This window comes from Megascapheus bottae, chromosome 6 (assembly GCF_031878675.1).
Source record: "Megascapheus bottae isolate mThoBot1 chromosome 6, mThoBot2.hap1, whole genome shotgun sequence".
Classification (NCBI taxonomy): Eukaryota; Metazoa; Chordata; class Mammalia; order Rodentia; family Geomyidae; genus Megascapheus; species Megascapheus bottae.
Window position 1 is genome coordinate 4,888,403 of NC_143514.1, and position 18,150 is coordinate 4,906,552.

General features: G+C 43.6%; 1 protein-coding gene across 1 annotated transcript; it reads left to right on the forward strand.

Moving 5' to 3' along the window:
• The first annotated feature begins 11,357 nt into the window (after nt 1–11,357).
• On the forward strand, nt 11,358–14,947 carry LOC150061238 (protein FAM90A12-like). The gene is made up of 4 exons (XM_090333679.1): nt 11,358–11,423; nt 12,485–12,681; nt 13,323–13,431; nt 14,036–14,947. The coding sequence occupies exons 1-4, from the start codon at nt 11,358–11,360 to the stop codon at nt 14,945–14,947; spliced, it is 1,284 nt and encodes a 427-aa protein (XP_090189805.1).
• Nucleotides 14,948–18,150: the final 3,203 nt, after the last annotated feature.

Genomic DNA, 18,150 nt, shown 5'->3' on the forward strand with positions numbered 1-18,150 from the left:
AAAGGCAGCCCAGACACTAAAGTCCATGACACTCTTATCTTCAATTAACCACCAGAAAACCAGAAGTGGCATTGTAACTCAAAGTGGTAGAGCAATAGCCTTGGGCTGAAGCACTCAAGGACAGTGCCCAGGCCCCACAACTAACAAAAAAATTTTAAAAAGCTACCCTGGACTTTGAAAGAAGATACATACAGTCTATATTTCAAAGTTCTGGCTTTTCAGTTGATTCACTAATTGTCCAAAATATATTTATTCTGGGCCCAATATGTGCAGAGCACTGTGGTCTCCAGAGATATAGCACATACTAAGCAGTCCTTAGAATAAATGTGGCCTTTACTCTCCTGAAGCCCCAGTTCTAATAGTATTCCTCCAAATGATGGGAGATTGAATATGATTAAATCAAGAATTATAGCTGAGCTTGGCATGGTGGCTCAAACCTGTATCCTAGCTACTCAGGAGGCTGAGATCTGAGGATCATGGTTCAAAGCCAGCCCAGACACTAAAAAGTCTGAGACCCTTATCTCCAGTTAACCACCAGAAAACTGGAAATGGTGCTATGGCTCCAGGGATATTATGGTAGCCTAGAGCTGAAGAGCTCAGAGATAATACCCAGGCCCAGAGTTCAAGTCCCACAACTGACAAAAAAAATTATAACTAAGCAAATTTCTGGTGTATTCCACAGTATCATCCTTTTTGGCTTTATCTTCTGAATCCTACATTCTCACATGTACACACAGCTTCCAATTATCTGCTCATCTTCCCGCTAACTTACCTCTGCATCCTTCTTCACATCCTCCAAAAATCTGATTTTGGAGAATACAAGAGCAATGGAACTTCAGCCCTTAAGCAGCTTAGAAGAAAGGCAAGTGTGTAACCAGACACGGTAACCATGAGCCCAGCAGAGCCCTCTAACAAAGGACATTTACACGGCACAGAGTATACAACAAAAATGAGAATGCACTATTGGGTAAATAACAGAAGTGATCATCCACAAGATATTCTTCACAAATTTTAGGGGCAAGGCTGGTTGAATCTACATTAGTAAAGAATGAGTTAAAGTGAGGAAGACATTTGTTTGTGTGGAAGAACAGATTTTGGAGACTAACAAAGATTTCCATGTAGGCGGGGAAGTTACAAATAGTTGATACCAAGGGGAGATGAAGGTAAGACGAAACCACATGTGTGGGTGGTAGGAATTTTTCATCTTCATCTTCCAGTGAACTTGATTATCAAATAAAATCCCTGTATTTTATTTACCAATTTAATAATTGATTGGAGTATCCGATTCTCCAGGATTCCTGGGGACAAAATTGATGTGTTCATTCTGATAAAGCAAGTAATTTTTACTTATACATCACCTTCTATTTTTTAGAAATCTCTCTAGTTACTTATGATAGAATTTTTTTTTCCTACCCTGTGTTTGAACCTAAGGCCTAGATGCGATCCCTGAGTTTTTTAGTTCAAGGCTAGAACTCTGTCACTTGAGCCACAGCTCCACTTCTTGCTTTTTTAGTAGTTAACTGGAAATAAAGAATTTCACAAACCTTTTCTACCTGGTCTGGTTTCAGACCACGATCCTCAGATCCCAGCCTCCTGTGTAGCTGGGACTATAAGCATGCGCTGGGTTCGATTCCTCAGTACATACATAGAAAAAAAAGCCAGAAGTGGTGCTGTGGCTCAGGTGATAGAGTTCTAGCCTTGAGAAAGCCCAAGGACAGTGCTCAGGTCCTGAGTTCAAGGCCTAGGACTGGCAGGGAAAAAAAAAAATATATATATATATATACACACACATACTCATTACTTATAGTTATGTAACTATAACCACTTTGAACATCACCTTTACAGTAACAATAAAAATTTTTGGTCGGCGCAGTGGCTCATGCCTGTAATCCCAGCTACTCAGTATGCAAAGATCTGAGGATCAAGATTCAAAGCCAGCCTGGGCACAAAAGGACCTGAGACTCTTATCTCCAATTAACCTCTAAAAAACAGGAAGTGGGCCTTAGCTCAAGGGTAGGGTGGTAACCTTGAGCTGAAGACCTCAGGGACAGTGCCCAGTAGGAGATCAAGCCCCATGACCCATCAAAAACAAACAAATAAATAAAAATGAAACTTGGTCTCCTATCTCTTAATTTGGAGAAGTAAGTAATAAGTGAATATTTTTGAGTATCCCTGGCCAGATGGTTACACTTCAGCTACATGTAGTTTTTTCTAGTTGTCTAGCTTGGAGGTTAAAACCTATTTAGGTCTTTCTAAATGGCAGATTTAGTCTTTTGAAAAACATTGAAAATTTATCATGCATGAAGAAAATGACTCACTGTATCAATTATAGCCTACTGGGATATTAAATGCTCAGTATTTTAAGAGGAAACCTTGCCAAATATGGGGCCATTCTAGCCATTGAAGTATGTCTTTATGTTAGTAAATGTCTGCTTTTGTTGGTGCTCTCTTCAGCAACCCAGATGGGCTGTTTGTTGCATGGTGCTTACCTGTGGAAAGCTTGGTTTGACATTTGAGTTAGAACTGTATCAGCTATCCTAGGATGGATACAGCCAGCTTTTGGATTATAGCTTGCCTTCATTAACTGTCACTTGTGCTCCGAGGACACAGTCCCTACCCAGAGGGTAGCTTCTCAGACATCTGTTTTCCTATCACTGGCTGTGGGTATTTTATTAATTGCAGCAGGAGTTGGCATTATTCACTGGTTCCAAATATTCCTCAGATGCCATTGATATAAATAATTCTTTGTCTCTATAGGAGAGGATCACGGGGTTCTGTCTTAGGTTCCTTATAATACTGCATTTTATTTCCTTTCTGTTTCATATGAAATGAATGAGCCATTCTTTCAGAAAGTGGAGTTTTTTTTGTTTTTTGTGGGTTTTTCTCGGCGGCATTTTCCTAGTGTTATTTCATTCCACACTGGCTTTCCCCTAATCTATTGTAATTATTCCTTCTTTTGCTTCTCTTCAACTTGGAATTCTTTGTTTTGAAGCAATTACCACAAAGCTTGGCACTGCAAAGTGGTAGGTGTCAGGACTTTCATTTATTTGTATTCAGGCAATACCTTTCATCAGCCTGTTACCACAATTTGAAGACAGACCTGGAGAGGCTAATCAGGCAACTGAAAGATGTCTGTTTTTTTCTTTTCCTGGTCTGCTTTATCTCCTAGGTAAGAGCAAAGCCAACAAAAATACACATATAGAAGTTCTGCAGTGGCATGTATGTCTATCCCTTAGAGTAAATATTATATAAGAAAGAGAACTATAAAAACATCCTGCATGTCCCAGTGTGTCATTACACACTGCCAGTGCCCAGAAGATCTATGAAGCCTCTGTGACACAGCTAGGATCACAGCACTGAAAAAGAACTTAAACTGTCTTCAGAGCACATGCATTCCTTGTCTTGGAGTTGTGATAGTCTTTCCTCTTCTCCTGAAAATATAATGGCACCACTGTGAAGCCTTTGCCAAACTTTATTTTTTTTGCCAGTCCTGGGACTTGAACTCAGGGCCTGAGCACTGTCCTTGTGCTTTCTCAACACTAGAGCTCTACCCCTTGAGCCACAACACCACGTATGGCTTTTTCTATATATGTGGTACCAAGGAATTGAACCTGGGTCTTTATGCATGCTAGGCACTCTACCACTAGGCCATGCTCCCGGCCCCTTTGCCAAACATTTATGCAGCACTAGACACTGTGATGGTTATTTGTAAAAGTATTTCTCATCTTCATCATAGTCATGCAAGGAAGAGACTTATATTTCTATTTTTCCAGTTAATAATTGTGCCTATAAAACAGATGATCTTCTCAAAGTAAATAGCAGAACCCAGATTCGAAGGACTGCAGCCATGGGAAGTGCCTTTATCAAAGCCCAGTCAGAGAATACTATGTGCTCCTGAAATTCAGGGCAGTGGCAGCCAGAGACCCAGCTAGGGACCAAGCCAGGCATTCTGGGGGGGGGGGGGGGCGGGGAGTGTGTTGTGGGACTCAAACTCTGGGCCTGGGCACTGTCCCTGAGTTCTTGCTCAAGATTACCGTCCTACCCCTTGAGCCATAGCACCACTTCCTGTTTTCTAGTGGTTAACTGGAGATAAGAGTCACACAGACTTTAGTACCCGGGCTGGCACTGAACCATGATCCTCAGATCTCAGCCTCCTGAGAAACTAGGATTACAGGTGTAAGCCACCACACCCAGCTAATATTATTTTATATTATTTATATTTTTATTATTATTTTTGGCATTTACTTTTTTATTGTCGGGGTAATGTGTAGAGGGGCTCCAATTACATTTGTCATGTAGTGGGTGAATTACTTCTCACACATTGATGCCCCTTCTCATGTTTCTGTCCCCATTTCCCTCCTCCACTCCCTATCTTATTATTTTGTATTAAATTTATTAACTATTGAAGTTTTAGCTAGCTTTTGTATAGTTATTTCCTGAGGTGGTGCTTAAGTAATACTGCATTCTGCTAATACTGTAAAGTGTTGTTCAGATTAAAAAAAAAAAAGATGTGTTAAAACAAGGCACTGGGGACTCGTGACTGTAATCTAGTTACTCAAAAGGCTGATATCCTAGGATCAGGGTTCAAAGACACACTGAGCAGGAAAGTCTGTGAGATTCTCATCTCCAATAAACTAGTCAAAAAAAAAAAAAAGGCCAAAAGTGAGGCTGTGCCCCAAAGTGATAGAGGGCTAACCTTGAGAAAAAGGCCCTGAGTTCAAGCTCATTGATAAGCTTTTTTTTTCTTTTAAGCAATATATCCCATATCATATCATCCCAGCACTCTGAGGCTGAATTAGAAGGATTTTGTGTTTGAACCAGCTTAGGTTACAGAGACCCTGTCACTCAACCAAGGCAAAATGAAGGAAAACAAGAAAAACAAAACACAATGTTCAACTAATAGAACTTTTGAATTCATTTACTTTTGTTAACCATATAAGGTAGTAAGTAGAGGGAGGCAGCAATGGTAGTAAAAGCATGTAATCTAGTCCACTTTTGCAGCATTTTTGTTAAAAAGCTGAAAAACCAAAAGAGGCCGGTCATTCATCCGTGGTCTGTGTCCAGCTGTGGAAAACACTCCTTCAAAACTCACCAGTTCAAAACCACCAACATTTATTGTCTCACAGTTTCCAGAATCCAGTAATCTAAGAGAAGCTTGGGGGTATTATTGCATTTTAAGGTTTCTCAAGTGGCTCTTGTCACAAGGTGTGTTCCAAAGATGGACTCATCTGATCCCTCACTCATCAGCCAGCTGCCAGCAATAGCTGCTGGCAGAAGATTCATTTACTTCTCACTTAGCCTCTCCACAAGGCTGCACAGGATCAAGCTTCCCCAGACCTTGGCATCTAGAACAAAGAACACATTCCTAAGGCAAATGCTACAGATTCAAAGTCTAAACTCAGGAATTAATCCTTTTTCACTTGTAGGTTATTCAAGTCATTAAAAAGTCATCATTAAAACCAGTCTGGCCAGGTGCAATGACTCACCCCTGTAATCCTAGCTACTCAGGAGGCTGAGTTCTGAGGATCAAGGTTCAAAGCCAGCCTGGTCACAAAAAGGACCTGAGACTCTTATCTCCAATTAACCCTTAGAAAATGGGCAGTGACCATGCAAAGGAAGTGACCATTGCATTTCTCAATGTGGCTCAAGGAACAGAAAAGAAAAAGAGGCACCAGTGGCACTCAGGAGGCTCAGATCTAAGGATCCTGGCCCAAAGCCAGCCCAGAGAAGAAAGTCCATCAAGGTCTTATATTCAGTTAACTAGCCAAAAGCTGTAAATGGAACTATGCTCAAATAGTAGAGTACTAGCCTCAAGTGGGAAAAGATAAAGCTAGTGCTGGTGGCTCACACCTGCAGTCCTGGCTACTCAGGAGGCTGAGAGCTGAGGATCCAAGTTCAAAGCCAACCTGCAGGAAAGTCTGAGAAACTCTTATCTCCAATTAACCACCAAAAAACAGAAGGGATGCTGACTCAAAGTGCTATAGCACTAGACTTGAACTGAAGAGCTCAGGGGCAGCACCCAGACCCAGAGTTCAAGCCCCACAACTGATTAAAAAAGTAAAAGAAAAGGACAAGTGGGGCCAGGAACTTGGCCTAGTGGTTAAAGTGCTTGCCTAGCATGCACGAAGACCCGGGTTCAATTCCTTGGTACCACATATATAGAAAAAGCTGGAAGTGGTGCTGAGGCTCAAGTGGTAGAGTTCTAGCCTTGGGAAAGTCCAAGGATAGTGCTCAGGCCCTGAGCTCAAGCCCAGGACTGGCAAAAAAAAAAAAGAAAAAGAAAAGGACAAGTGACCACAAGAGTTCCTGAGTTTAAGCCCCAGTCTGGGCACAAAAAAAAAATTGCATTTGTGGCCAAGAGACAGCAAGACACATCTGTTTGTCATCAAAGGAAAGAAACAACTGCTACAGATGGCTTTATCTTGTGGCTTCTTTGGATTTGTGGTTAAATAATAGTCAATCAGAATGTTTTCATCATCTACTTATTGTTATAAATATTTCCCCTTTGTTGACTTCTTGTTAAATTTGGATAGTCAGTCCACTCCAAACTAATAAAATCTTATGTGTGTGTGTGTGTGTGTGTGTGTGTGCATATGCATGCATATATGCACGCACCATGTGCACACCTGTTCTGAGGCTTAAACTCAGGACCTAGGCACTGTCTCCAAGCTTTCATGCTCAAGACTAGCACTCTAAGATTTGAGACACAGCTCAAATGGTTAATTGGAGATGAGACTCCCACAGACTTTGCTGTCCTGGCTGGCCTTGAACCTCAGTTGTCAGATCTCAGCCTCCTGAGTAGCTATGAGTCTCGGTGTAAGCCACGTAGATTGAATAGATTTTTTTTTTGTTAATGGAGGAAAACAATGAATTGTAAAAAGGAAATCTGGAAGGACCAGCTGGCTCAGGAACCATTCTATTTATCATATGCTGTTCTGTTAAAGCAGATGTTGCTGAAAGCCTCACCCTAATAGGTCCCCATGTGGTGTTTGCAGTAAACGCATTATTCAAGATCAATTAAAGGAATAATTTACTATCTTTTCTGATTTACCCTCATTGGCCCCAGGCAAAAAAAAAAAAGATACAGATTTTTTAATGGATGTCAAGCATCCAAGCTAGCATGAGGGGTTCTAATGTAGCGGGAATAGCCTCAGATCAAAAAGCCTTGGAATAAACATGCTTTGCACATGACTCCCTCCTGTGGCCACAGAGACTAACAGTAATTTCCTTTTCTGGTTCACAGTTCATCAAAAATAAAAGAGGATTTCTCTCCGCTAAACTACAACTAACTCATTAGAAGTAAGAAGCTAATTATTCATCTGTTTTTTAAAATATATTTTTATTATAATTAATAGAAGGTTTACATTATATTCGCCAGATAGAAGGTGCATTACTTCTCAAACATTGCTACCCTTTCTCATGTTTTGTTCATTTGCTTTTTTTTTTTTTTCCGTCATGGGGCTTGAATTCTGGGCCTGAGTGCTGTCCCTGAGTACTTCAGCTCAAGGCTACCACTCTCCCCCTGGAGCCACAGCACCACTTCCAGTTTTCTGGTGGTTAATTGGAGATGAGAGTCTCACGGACTTTCGTGCCCAGGCTGGCTTTGAACCATGATCCTCAGATCTCAGCCTCCTGCGTAGCCAGGATTACAGGCATGAGCCACTGCGCCCGGCAATTCATCAGCTTTATATATTCAACAATAGAAGGAATCAAGAAATTCTTGTGAGTACTGACAGGTTGGAGATAGTTACAATTGATTCTTTTTTTTTTTTTCTTCCCAGTCCTGGAGCTTTAGCTCAGGAGCCTGAGCACTGTCCTTGGGTTTTCTAAAGCGTAGAGCTCTACCACTTGAGCCACAGCACCACTTCCGGTTTCCTGGTATTAATTGGAGATAAGAGTCTCAAGGACTCCAGCTGGCTGAACAGAAATCCTCAGATCTCAGTCTTCTGAATAGCTAGAATTACAGGTATGAGCCACCGGCATCCAGCTAGTTGTATTTTCTTTTCATGTTTTATTTGTGGTTTCATTTGTTATGCTAAAGTTATCAATTGCATGCTTTCATCTCTGATTAGGAGAGCTGGATTGTATGTTTCTAAATTTGAAAAATGTTATTTTTCTCTCAATTGGCAGACACATTTTTAAATTATGAAATGATCCTTAATATTGTTCTTTCTTTCTGTCCTGTCTTCCTCCCTGACTCCCTTTCCTCACCTTCTTCAACTTTCTTCCCTCTTCAACTTCCACATATTCTAGATCACTAAAAGTAAAAGAAGTTACTTTTTTACTTACATAAAGATTTATTTTAAAAAAGGGGAGGGGGCGAGAGTATGACCTAGCATGCATGAAGCCCTGGGTTTCGATTCCTCAGTACCACATACATAGAAAAAGCCAGAAGTGATGCTGTGGCTCAAATGGTAGAGCTCTAGCCTTGAGAAAGCGCAAGGACAGTGCCCAGACCCTGAATTCATACCCCAGGACTGGCCAAAAAAAAATTAAAAATTAAAATAAAAAAGAAGAACTACTGCTTTGTATGACTTATCCTGAGAATTGTTCTGAGCTTTTTTCCTTCTCATACTAGATTCGATCTCATCCTGTGCTTTTATCCTTTGGACTTCGGAAAGTGAATTCTTCTTTAGATTCACCTTCTTGACTAGCTCACATTTACAAAGTTCCTTTTGCCATACATAGAAATTTCAGAAGTTCTGGAGATTGTGACAGGAACATATCTGATAAGCAAGCCATCATCCAACCAGAAGTACCAGCCACAGTGACCAATAATGCCTGCATTCATATTTCTAGTAACCTGCTTCATGTTGGTATACCTGTACTGAAAAGCCTGGAAAGCAAAGGCCACTTTGTTTTCCCTCTGGGCAGGATGGGAGGGGGATAGGATTAGCCTGTTAACTGGATTCCAGGAGGAGGGCCTCCTTCAGGCCCCACCTTCCAAAACAGAAAAGCAGTGTGAGTAGCAGGCAGTCTCTCCATGCACAGCCTCCAGCCACATGGCACTTGCTCACTGCTGGAATGACCATGACTTTCAGGTTGGATTTCTTTCTTCTGTATGCTATTTGTTTAGGAAATTAAATGACTGTGGAATGCATGGTGAGGTTGCTTTATCAAGTGGGCTTGGGTTTGGTGAATTTCACCATGCCAGGCACACCTCTAGCTGATACTGAGTCACAGCTGAGGGGCTAAGCACTGTCCTTGGGCTTTCTCAGGGCTAGAGCTCTACCACTTGAGCCACAGCACTACTTCTGGCTTTTTTTCTACGTATGTGGTATCGAGGAATTGAACCCGGGTCTTGGTGCATACTAGGCAAGTACTCTACTACTCAGCCAAACTCCCGGCCTTAAACATGGTTTTTAAAAGACAAAAATAGCTTCCAGGCATTAGCAACACATGTCTAGTAGCTAGTAAGGAAATTAAGATCTGAGGCGCTTTGTTTGACTCTAGGAGGGTAGGAAATTCAGTGAAAATCCTATCTCCAAGTAATCACCAAAAACCAGAAAGGGGAGCTGGGACTCAAGAGGCAGAGCTCCAGCTTTGAGCATGAGAAATCAGGGACAGCAACTAAACCCAGAGTTCCGTTTCTAAGACCACAAACACAGGCACATCCATGTACACACACATACACACAAATGCTTTGTCCAATACATTTCTTTGCCACAGAAATTCAGAAAAAGAAGCTGTATTTACCCTTTTATGGTTAGTCATGGTTTACCTGGTGGTCGTTCTTACAGGTGTGGTCTGGAGATTAAGCCCAGAGCCCCCCACTTGTCACTCCCCAGCCAGCCAGAGCAATAATATCATGTGTTCCTTTTTTTTTTTTTAATTACTACTGTGAATTTTTTTTCTCCCTCTTCAGGTAGTTTGTAGATGTAAAATTCCAGATAGTTTAGGTCCCATGTTGCCTTGGGGCTTCTTACAAACCTCCATTTTCCCTTCCAGGAGGGAGGAAGGGCTATGAAGGATACCCTTACAGACGTCTCTGCTTCCACTACTGGAAGACCTTGGGTGGGAGGACATAGTTTTTCCTCCAGCCAATGAATGCTTTGAAGGCCATTCATGATGCTTCAGACAAGAATGGCTTTTCCTGGGCAATGGTTACAGGTGATGAATATACATATTTTCCCATGAAATTATATCTATATACATCTTTCTAATGACCCATGTCATGTGATACACCTCTATTGAAAAACCATAGAAAGGAAATCCCAGGCCAGGGAGCTTGGCCTAATAGTAGAATGCTTGCCTAGCATGCATGAAGCCCTGGGTTCAATTTGTCGGTACCACATACACAGAAAAAGCCAGAAGTGATGCTGTGGCTCAAGTGGGAAAGCTCTAGCCTTGAAAAAGCCCAAGGGCAGGGGCCAGGCCCTGAGTTCAAACCCCAGAGCTGGCAAAAGAGAGAGAGGAGGGGGAGAGAAAAGAAAGAAAGAACGAAAGAAAGAAAGAAAGAAAGAAAGAAAGAAAGAAAGAAAGAAAGAAAGAAAGAAAGAGGAAGGGAGGGAGGGAGGGAGGGAGGAAGGAAGGAAGGAAGGAAGGAAGGAAGGAAGGAAGGAAGGAAGGAAGGAAGGAAGGAAGGAAGGACAGCCCAGTAGCTCACTTGTTTTCCCTCAGGGTAGGGTGGGAATTGGGTGGGAATGGACTAAGCTAATAGGATTACTTATGTAGGCCTCTAAGAACAGAAAAACACCACTGCTCTTTCTACAGGCAAGAAGCTGGAAGCTGTTGGAAGCTGCTCTGGTCCAGTCTGCTTACCCAAGTCCAGCCTCTACTCAAATGCTCAAACAGTCCTGACTCTCAGGTAGGAATGTGTGTGTGTGTGTGTGTGTGTGTGTGTGTGTGTGTGTGTGTGTGTGTGTGTGTGTGTTTGTGTGTGTGTGTGTATGTGCATGTTATGTAAGCATACGAATTTTAGCCAGCCAGGAGCTCTAGTTTATACTGGGCATTGGTGAAGTCAGGGCCAACCCCAGATATTAAAAGCCATCTGTGTGAAATACACCAAACTAGGGGGAGAGGAAAGCCTTAGAGAAATTTGCTCATTTGAGCAAGGACCTGAGTTGTTCCTCTGTGCTGGATGGAAATAACAGAAAGTTGGAGAACCTCCCCAATACCTGAGTTCTGTGGGGAGGTGGTCATTTATTTCTAGATTATGTGGGGCTTACCATGGGTATTTATAGCTCAGTGGTTTCTGGTATTCAACTCACCTGATCAAATCCTCTTGTGCTTTACTTTAGGAATGAGCAGAGAGAGCTGTCCAAGGCTGCACTGTCCCCCAAAGGATGAGCCAATTTGCCCGTCATTCTCCTGGCCCTCAGCCCCACAGAACCAGAATCGCCAAAGCTGTGACAATCATGCAGCAGCTGCAGCGAAGACCAGTGCAGCAGAGGATTCCCCCACCAGAAGAGGAGAATCCCTGGGTAAGTGTCAGCATGGGGTCCTCTAGCATCAGACACTCCAGAGGTCACATAAGCAATTGGCCAGCACTGGTTTCCTTTGAGTTGTCCTCTTTGTTCCCCACAGCCCCATACCATGTTCCTCACCTGACACATGGAGCCAGGGACTGAGCAAGAACAGCAACCTCCGTTGATCCATGTGTACTCAGTCAGTTCTCATAACTATTGTTAAATTCCTGGAAATGTTCTACCTGTTGGTTGCTTGCGAACATTATTTCATGTGGCCCCTCTCAATGAAGGCTTTAGAAATATATCTATATCTATATATTTTTTTTGTCAGCCTGGGGCTTGAACTCAAGGGCTGAGCACTGTCGTTGGACTTTCTCAAGGTTAGCACTCTACCATAGGAGCCACAGCACCACTTCCAACTTTTTTCTATGTATGTGGTACCAAGCAATTGAACCTGGGTCTTCATGCATGCTCGGCAAGCACTCTACCACTAGGCCAAACTCCTGGCCCCCACATCTTTTTGTTTCAGTGTTTTTTTCCTTTCTTTTCTTTTCTTTTTTGGCTGGATCATGAGGCTTAGCTGCTGTCCCTGAGCTCTTTAACTCAAGGCTAGTGCTTTACCCCTTTGAACCACAGTGCCACTTCCAGGTTTTTGGTGGTTAATTGGAGATAAGAGTCTCAAAGGGATTTTGGGGCTCTGGCTGACTTTGAACCACAATCCTCAGATCTCAGCCTCCTGAGTTACCAGGATTACTGGCATGAGCCACCAGTGCCCAGAAAAAGACTGGAATTTGGGAGGGGGGGCAAGGAGGGGAGGTCGTAGGGCTTGAACTCTGGGCCTAGGCTATATCCCTGAGCTCTTCGGCTCAAGGCTACCGCTTTAACTCTTGAGCCACAGTGCCACTTCCTGTTTTGTTTTTGTTTTTGTGTTTTTAAATTAACATTAAGTAAGCCTCTAAGTGCCCTTTGTAGAAAAGACCGAAACAAAGATGGGAAAATGTGTACATAGATTGACTTCTCTCTGCTCTGCCTGCATGTTCACTCTGTCTAACCAAGTCTACCCTGTTTTCTTGCAGATGAAGTGCAAAAACTGTGGTGCCTTTGGACACAGCTCCAAGAGTAAAAGATGTCCCCTCAAATACTACCATGGCTGCCTGAATCTCATTCCCTTGGGCCTGAATAAAGAGAAAATAAAAGAGAACCAGAAACCATTGAATCTCCAGGAGCCAGCACCTTCAGACCACACTGAAAGATACAAAGCACAGACAAGATGGTGAGAGGGTAGGGAAGTCAAAACAAATGGCGGGGCTGGGAGTCTAGTCTAGTGGTAGAGTGCTTGCTTAGCATGCACAAAGACCTGGGTTCAATGCCTCAGTACCACATACATAGAAAAGCCAGAAGCAGTGCTGTGGCTCAAATAGTAGAGTGTTAGCCTTGAGAAAGCCCAAGGACAGTGCTCAGGCCCTGAGATCAAGCCAATATCTCTCCATCCCCCACCCCCACTCCAACTTGCACAGCCATGTCCAACCAAAAATGGGCAGAGTAGAGAGAAGGCCAAGAGCCTCATGTCCCCTGGGGAAGAAGCTGGGTAGAAGGAGTGAGGGGGGGAGGGGAGGGGGGAGTAAGGGGAGGATGTCTCTACCACCCAGTCAGGGAGTGAGAGGGGCAAGTACAACTGGCCACCTGACTGAGAAAAGACAATGGACTCCCCACGAACCTCATTTCAGTTTCAGAAGAATGGTCTGGGATGTTGGGAGGAGTCTCATGAGAGGAAGGTGAACCCTCTGCCCACATGCTAGCTAGCACCATAGCCCAGGGGTCCAATGACATTCTCTCAGTATTTATGGGAACAAATAAAGTGTTCCAAAGTGGAGGTGGAACAGACTTTAACCTTCAACATTGGTTATTCCTCAGGCTAGCAGAGCAACAAAGAAAGGCTAAACTCCAGCAAGTTCCCAGGAGGCATGAGAGCAAAGAAAAGCCTAATTGGCAGGACATGACTGAGTCCTGTGACTATCTGAGGGTGAGTGTCTTCTGGGTGTCCTGCTCCTTTCTTCTTTTCAGTGATCTCGAGGGGTTCACTCCATGTCTTCTTCAGGAAGATGAGTTCAAATCTCTACCAGCAGACTTGAACTTACATTGACCTGTGGTTCATGAATCCTCTGTCTCCAGGAATGTTTACATGGGATTTGGAATTCCACTCTAGCTCACAAAAGGGAATAGCAAATTGTGTCTCCATCATTTCAACCATGTCAAACTTACAGTGACTACACATACTTAACATCACGTAATACATCCACCTGTATCTAATGGCTTCTTCCTTATAGTCACAACCATGTTACTGCTTTCTATCCACCTCCATATCTATGAGGATGAAGACTTCTTCACCCAGGGTCGATGCTAAGATTCCCAGGATGACTATAGTTTCTAATCCCCCACTCTCAGCTTCCTAAATATCTAGGGAAAACCCATACCTTCTTGCTCCTCTTGAAGAGTTACCCTGACCTCTAATTTGCTCTTCATTTACTGTTCTTGAGTCAGCTCTATTTGAATGAATTTGATTTTCATTTTATGTTGAAAACATACCCCTGAATAAAAGATGTGCTTTACTTTCCTGGTTTCTGCAGAAACCAACGAGACCAATCCTATACCAGGGAAACAGGAAGAGGTCCATCCTGAATCCAATGCCAGCAAGCCAGGCCCCTGTCAAGAAAGCTGATAGGATGCCCACAGGCCCATGGGTGCCTCCCATCCAAGTATGTGGAACTGTCTCACAAGAGCAGAGTCTAGGTCAGAAGGGGAATCTCTGTGGCAAGGATCCAGTTCTCCATTTCGAGCTCAGAAAACAAGGGACCATTGACAAAGTTGTTAGCCAGGCTGCCACCAAAATGCTCACCATGGGACAGGGGGTCTGGCAACCAGAGCCAGCCCAGTCTCCTGAAGAGAAGCAGCTCTACCTGCTAGAGACGAGAACAAGAAAACGCCATGAATCCAAAATCTCCGTTAACGCACCAGGCAAGAGAGCTGTTCCAGTCCCCTTAAAGATTGGGCAGAATGCCCCAAACAAACCAAGACTCAGTGCCCGCCCAAGCCCTGGGCACAACACTGGAGGACCAGGGCTCCAGCCTCTCCAGGTCAGCCCTCTGCCTCTCAATATGAACACACTGAATTCAAAAGCTTCCACCCAGGCCAACAAACAAAGAGCAGTGCTGGTGCCAAGCTTTCAACTCCAGCCCCCACAAGACTTACCTTCCTTACAACCTGTCCAGCCCCACACTGACACCCAGCATCACGTGTCCAGCCACTGCCAAGGCCAGCCACTCAGAATGGTTTTTACAAGATTGCACCATGACACATGGACATCCAGCTTCCTGACCCTTCCCTCATCCCATACTCCAGAGGTCGGTGCTTCTGCTAATAAATGTCTTTTGCTGGACAAGGCTAAAGGCCACAGCTCTGGGGTCTGTTCCAGTGTCCTGTATGAGGATCTCAGTGTCTCATCTTCTGAGGAGAGTGACATGGAATTAGACCCTCTGTGAAACAGAAGACTCCATGTCAATGGACAGCTGACTTAGAGACTATGGGTTGGGTGAAGACACAGGGATACACATTATACCTTGTGAATCCCAAGCCCACTGTACTTTAGAATTGAATGAAGAGCTGAATGCTTGTGGCTCATGCCTGTAATCCTAGCAACTCGGCATGCTCCCATCTGAGGCATTTACTGTCTACCAGCCCAGCCATGAAAGTCCTTGTCACTCCATCTTCGATAAACTACTAGCGAATAAAAACAGAAAACTTGAGTGAAGTTTGGAGGTCACATTCCAGAGGTGGAGAAGGAGCACACAGACATTACCACTTTGAAGCCTGCAAAAATTCCAGGCACCTCCAGAGACGAAGCCACTGAGAGAGAAAGTGATCACATGACTTCAGCCAAGAACTGAGCTTCTATACACATGGTTTTGGACTCTAACTTCATGTGCCTGAAATCCTACAAGTAATCTGTATATGGTTTTGTAATGGCTGTATCTTTTCAGTAGTGCCCTGACCTGAGAAGGGAAGATGTGCCATTCAGTAGTGTCTGTGGAAACCACTGATGGCTTTTCTTCCTACAATGTCTCTTTGTTCACCTGGAAATGTATATTTATAATTTTATTGCTAATAAAATTTTGTCTAGAAATGTCATGCGTATCCAAATTTTCCCGACTTGTTAGTGCTTTTCTTTCATCAAATCATTCCTTTCTCAGTTCTTTAATCCTATCTACTCAGGAGGCTGAGATCTCAGCCATACCAGGAAGGAAAGTCTGTGAGAATTTTATCGCAAAAATAACTGTTAAAAAGGGGGGAGGAGGCCGGGAGTTTGGCCTAGTGGTTAAAGTGCTTGCCTAGCATGCATGAAGACTCGGGTTCAATTCCTCAGTACCACATACATAGCAAAAAGCCAGAAGTGCTGCTGAGGCTCAAGTGGTAGAGCTCTAGCCTTGAGAAAGTCCAAGGACAGTGCTCAGGCCCTGAGCTCAAGCCCAGGACTGGCAAAAAAAAGAAAAAGAAAAAAAAAAAAAGGAAAAAAAAAAGGGGGGGGAAGGATGGGGCCAGGAGTTTGGCCTAGTGGTTAAAGTGCTTGCCTAGCATGCATGAAGACCCGGGTTCAATTCCTTGGTATCACATACATAGAAAAAAGCTGGAAGTGGTGCTGTGGCTCAAGTGGTAGAGCTCTAGACCTGAGAAAAGTCCAAGGACAGTGCTCAGGCCCTGAGCTCAAGCCCAGGACTGGCAAAAAAAAAAAAAAAAAAAAAAAAAAAAACAACCCTGGGGCCAGGAGTTTGGCCTAGTGGTAGAGGGCTTGCCTAGCATGCAGGAAGACCTGAGTTTGATTCCTTGGTACCACATACATGGAAAAAGACAGAAGTGGTGCTGTGGCTTGTTGTAGAGCTTTAAGCCTTGAGAGAAAAGAAAAAAAAAAAAAAAAGCCTAAGGACAGTGCTCAGGCCCTGAGTTCAAGCCCCAGAACAGGGAAAAAAAACTACTGAAAAATCAAAGATTGCAAAATTGCTGGAAGTGGAGCTGTGGCTCCAGCTGTGGTAGAATACTAGACTTGAGCAAACAAAAATTCAGGGACCACACTCAAGCTCCAAGTTCAAGTGCCAGAACAGGAAATTAAAGAAAATCATTCCTATTTGTTACAGATTCATAGCATAGGAGTAGACCTTGGTTGTTCAAAAGCCACCACTCAAGCAAGACCTCGCCACTGAGTCACTCTTCATAGTCACCAGGGCAAGTGCCAATGGCTTTGAATCCTGCAGCCTTATTATGTGTGTGGATTCCTGATTGGAATTCACCTCCAAATTTCTCTTCATTAAAGTCACATGAGTTCCCCACAATCCAGAATATAGTTAGGTTAATATGGAAGACTCTTCTAAATTTGATTGTGTGACTCTATCAAAACTCAATGACTCCGACACACATCAAATTGAATCTCAGCCTAGATTCATCAGAACCTTCCATTGCCTTTGAAGGCCTACATTGGGAGTTCGAACACATGAAGGTGATTCTAAAAGGCAGCCAGACAGCCCAGAGAATGGAGCGATGGACCCAAATCACACATTAATCACAGGCCATCTCCACTGTCAGTCTCAGGATGATTGATGACCTTAATGCTCTGAGATTCTTGATGGCTTTGTGGAGCATCCCTTCTTAATACCACCTGGAGCTGGCCTTCTTTAGCACACTTTCAGCACCTATGGCAGAAGGAGACAAGAGGTAAGAGCCCTTTCCAGGCCCCCAGGAAAGGAGGTAACCTAGTCCTTCTGCAGTGCTGGGTGAGGTTATGCACGGCCCTTTGAGGCCACAAGGAAGCACACAGGAGCCCAGCCCCAGCAACCAAGGCTGCAGAAGTCACTGAGGCCCTCCCACATTTAGGAGAGGTGCTTCAACAGGGTGCCTGGTTTGCCGACACTCCCGGGTAATGGTTTTCTGTTACTGGCACCTGCTGAGGCTGGGGATGAGCCTGGGCCAAAGCTCCACATCTCAACCCCACTGCTCCGTGCGGAACTTGAGGCTCAGATTACTCCAGCTCTTCTGCTGGAAACAAACAGGTCTGGTCCAACATATGCAGAGCTGGTCGTAGAACTTGAAATAAGCTACAGAAAGTGACTTTATGCTCAAATTTCAATAGAAACAGTAAAAAGAGCTCAAATGTCAATTCGATATACCCCCCCCAAAAAAAATTTGAGTAGGACATGTTAGTACATGCTTGTAATTCCAGCACTTTGGACACAGAAGAAGGAAAGTCACCAGTTTGAGCCAGCCTGGGCTATATAAAGAGGGTCTGGATTCAAACACTAACCTCCCCCAAGAAAAGTTTAACTGGGAATATTGCAATGTTTTGGAAAGTGTTTTCTGGGGCTGGGAGTTTGGCCTAGTGGTTAAAGTGCTTGCCTTGCATGCACGAAGACCCGGGTTCAATTCCTTGGGACCACATACATACAAAAAGCTGGAAGTGGTGCTGAGGCTCAAGTGGTAGAGCTCTAGCCTTGAGAAAGTCCAAGGACAGTGCTCAGGCCCTGAGCTCAAGCCCAGGACTGGCAAAACAAAAAAAAAAAAAAAAAAAAAAACAGACATTTAAAAAAAAAAAAAAGAAAGTGTTTTCTTACAAACAGTAGCTACAAATGTCAAAGAGGAATAGGAAAAACTCAGTCGAAATTGCTACTGAGTAAAATCAGATGGTTAGCTAGAAGAAGAA